Genomic DNA, 1,774 nt, shown 5'->3' on the forward strand with positions numbered 1-1,774 from the left:
AGCGAATCCGGAGCTTCAATTATTCCTCCAGAAGATTGGAGACGGCTTGAGAAGCTTGTTAAAACTGTTGTTAACAATATTTATGATGAAAAGGCTGTACAGCTTCGAGAAACGGTGTCACATCTTTCTACTCAGCTTATCTTGCTTCAAAATGAGAATCAAGGCCTGAAAAGAGCTCTCATAAATGCAAAGAAGCCTAAAAACAAGAAACAGCCTTTATTACTAGGTTTACCATCAGAACAAGATGGTGGAGCGCTTTTTATGAGCCCTACTAAGGTTCAGCAAGCTCGTGATATTATTTCTCAAAAAAATGACGAAGCCGCGCAGAAGCAGGCTCATAAAGATGATAAAAAGCTTCAACAACAGCTTAAAAAGCAAGCTAGAGAGGCTGAAAAGGTTAAAAGAGCTCAAATCCGACAAGAAAAACGCGAGCAGCGTGAGCAAGAGGCTGCGGAAAAGCAACGGCTTAAGGACGAGCAAGAATTGGCTAAGCTAGCTGATTTACAGCTTCAAAATGATGTTATATCAACTCCAAAGGCTTCAAAAAGGCCTACAAAGCAAATTTCTAGGCAAGCAAAGCCAAGAGTGCAACCTGAGGCTCATGTGGAGGATAATGAGGTGGTTGTTACTACAAACCGTAGGGGCCGCGCGATACGGCCCCCTGCACGTTTTCGCGATTAACTTTTATGCTTTTTAGATTCGCCATAGCTTATTTAGTGCTACACCAGAAATTCACTATATTTAATTATTATGTGGTGTTGTAAAGCTTCAAAATATTCTGTACAGTAAGCCGTTGAAATTATTCCTCAGGTAGGGTTATTCCTCAGGCGGTGAGGGACGGTAATCAAAATATTCCGGAATATTAACGTAATTCCCAAGCGACCCGCCCACCTCCCCGAAAAATAACTCTCTATATTGATTTCTCATATTTCAACGCGTCAAAATGCCACCAATTCGCAAGAAAGATCCCTTAAAATCTGCTCAGATAGAGGGAAAGATCCAGTTAGCTATTTCTGATTTGAAAAATGGAAGAATTTCCAATATTCGTGAAGCTACAAGGATTTATGATATTCCTCGTACGACTCTCCGAGATCGACTCAAAGGCATTGAATATAAAGGTGAAAAGCGCGCCAACCACCATAAATTGACTGAATCTGAGGAGGATTCACTTGTCAAATGGGTTCTTGATTTAGATCGACGTGGATTACCTCCCCGACATTCTCTTGTACGAGAAATGGTGAATTATCTTCTACAACAACATGGAAAATCACAAGTTGGAAAAAACTGGGTGACCAATCTGATTAAACGCCGTCCGGAGATTGATTCTAAATTCGCAAGGAAATATAACTATGAACGTGCCAAATGTGAAGATCCAAAGATAATTCAAGAACATTTTGACCGCGTACGAGCTGCTATATCTGAGTATGGAATCTTACCAGAAGATATCTATAACTTTGATGAGACTGGCTTTGCTATGGGACTCTGTGCATCTGCGAAGGTTATTACTGGAAGCGATCGATATGCTCAGCCAAAGCTTTTACAGCCTGGAAATCGAGAATGGGTGACTGCAATTGAAGCAACAAATTCAACTGGTTGGGCGTTACCTTCGTACATTATTTTCAAAGCAAAGAAAAACGTACGATTAGGTTGGTTTGAGGATCTTCCAGATGATTGGAGAATCAATATTAGCGATAATGGTTGGACAACAGATCAAATAGGATTAGAATGGCTTAAAACCCATTTTATTCCTAATATTAATGATCGTACAATGGAA

The 1,774-nt window shown here is 40.2% G+C and overlaps 2 protein-coding genes across 2 annotated transcripts in view, besides 1 other annotated feature; both read left to right on the top strand.

Moving 5' to 3' along the window:
* TSTA_111190 (uncharacterized protein) overlaps positions 1–681 on the top strand; it is a gene marked incomplete at both ends in the record, with an annotated part of 781 nt that extends 100 nt beyond the window's left edge. The window contains one exon of the mRNA XM_002481222.1: positions 3–681. Coding sequence (XP_002481267.1) covers positions 3–681 — 679 coding nt within the window. The remainder of the gene's footprint in view (positions 1–2) is intronic.
* A 262-nt stretch (positions 682–943) lies between these two features.
* Positions 944–1,774, top strand: part of TSTA_111200 (uncharacterized protein) — a gene marked incomplete at both ends in the record, with an annotated part of 870 nt that continues 39 nt past the window's right edge. Inside the window, 2 exons of the mRNA XM_002481223.1 lie at positions 944–1,076; positions 1,119–1,774. The exon at positions 1,119–1,774 is cut by the window's right edge and continues 5 nt beyond it. Coding sequence (XP_002481268.1) covers positions 944–1,076; positions 1,119–1,774 — 789 coding nt within the window. The remainder of the gene's footprint in view (positions 1,077–1,118) is intronic.
* Positions 989–1,774: a mobile genetic element.

This window comes from Talaromyces stipitatus, genomic scaffold (genome assembly GCF_000003125.1).
Source record: "Talaromyces stipitatus ATCC 10500 scf_1105507295555 genomic scaffold, whole genome shotgun sequence".
NCBI lineage: Eukaryota > Fungi > Ascomycota > Eurotiomycetes > Eurotiales > Trichocomaceae > Talaromyces > Talaromyces stipitatus.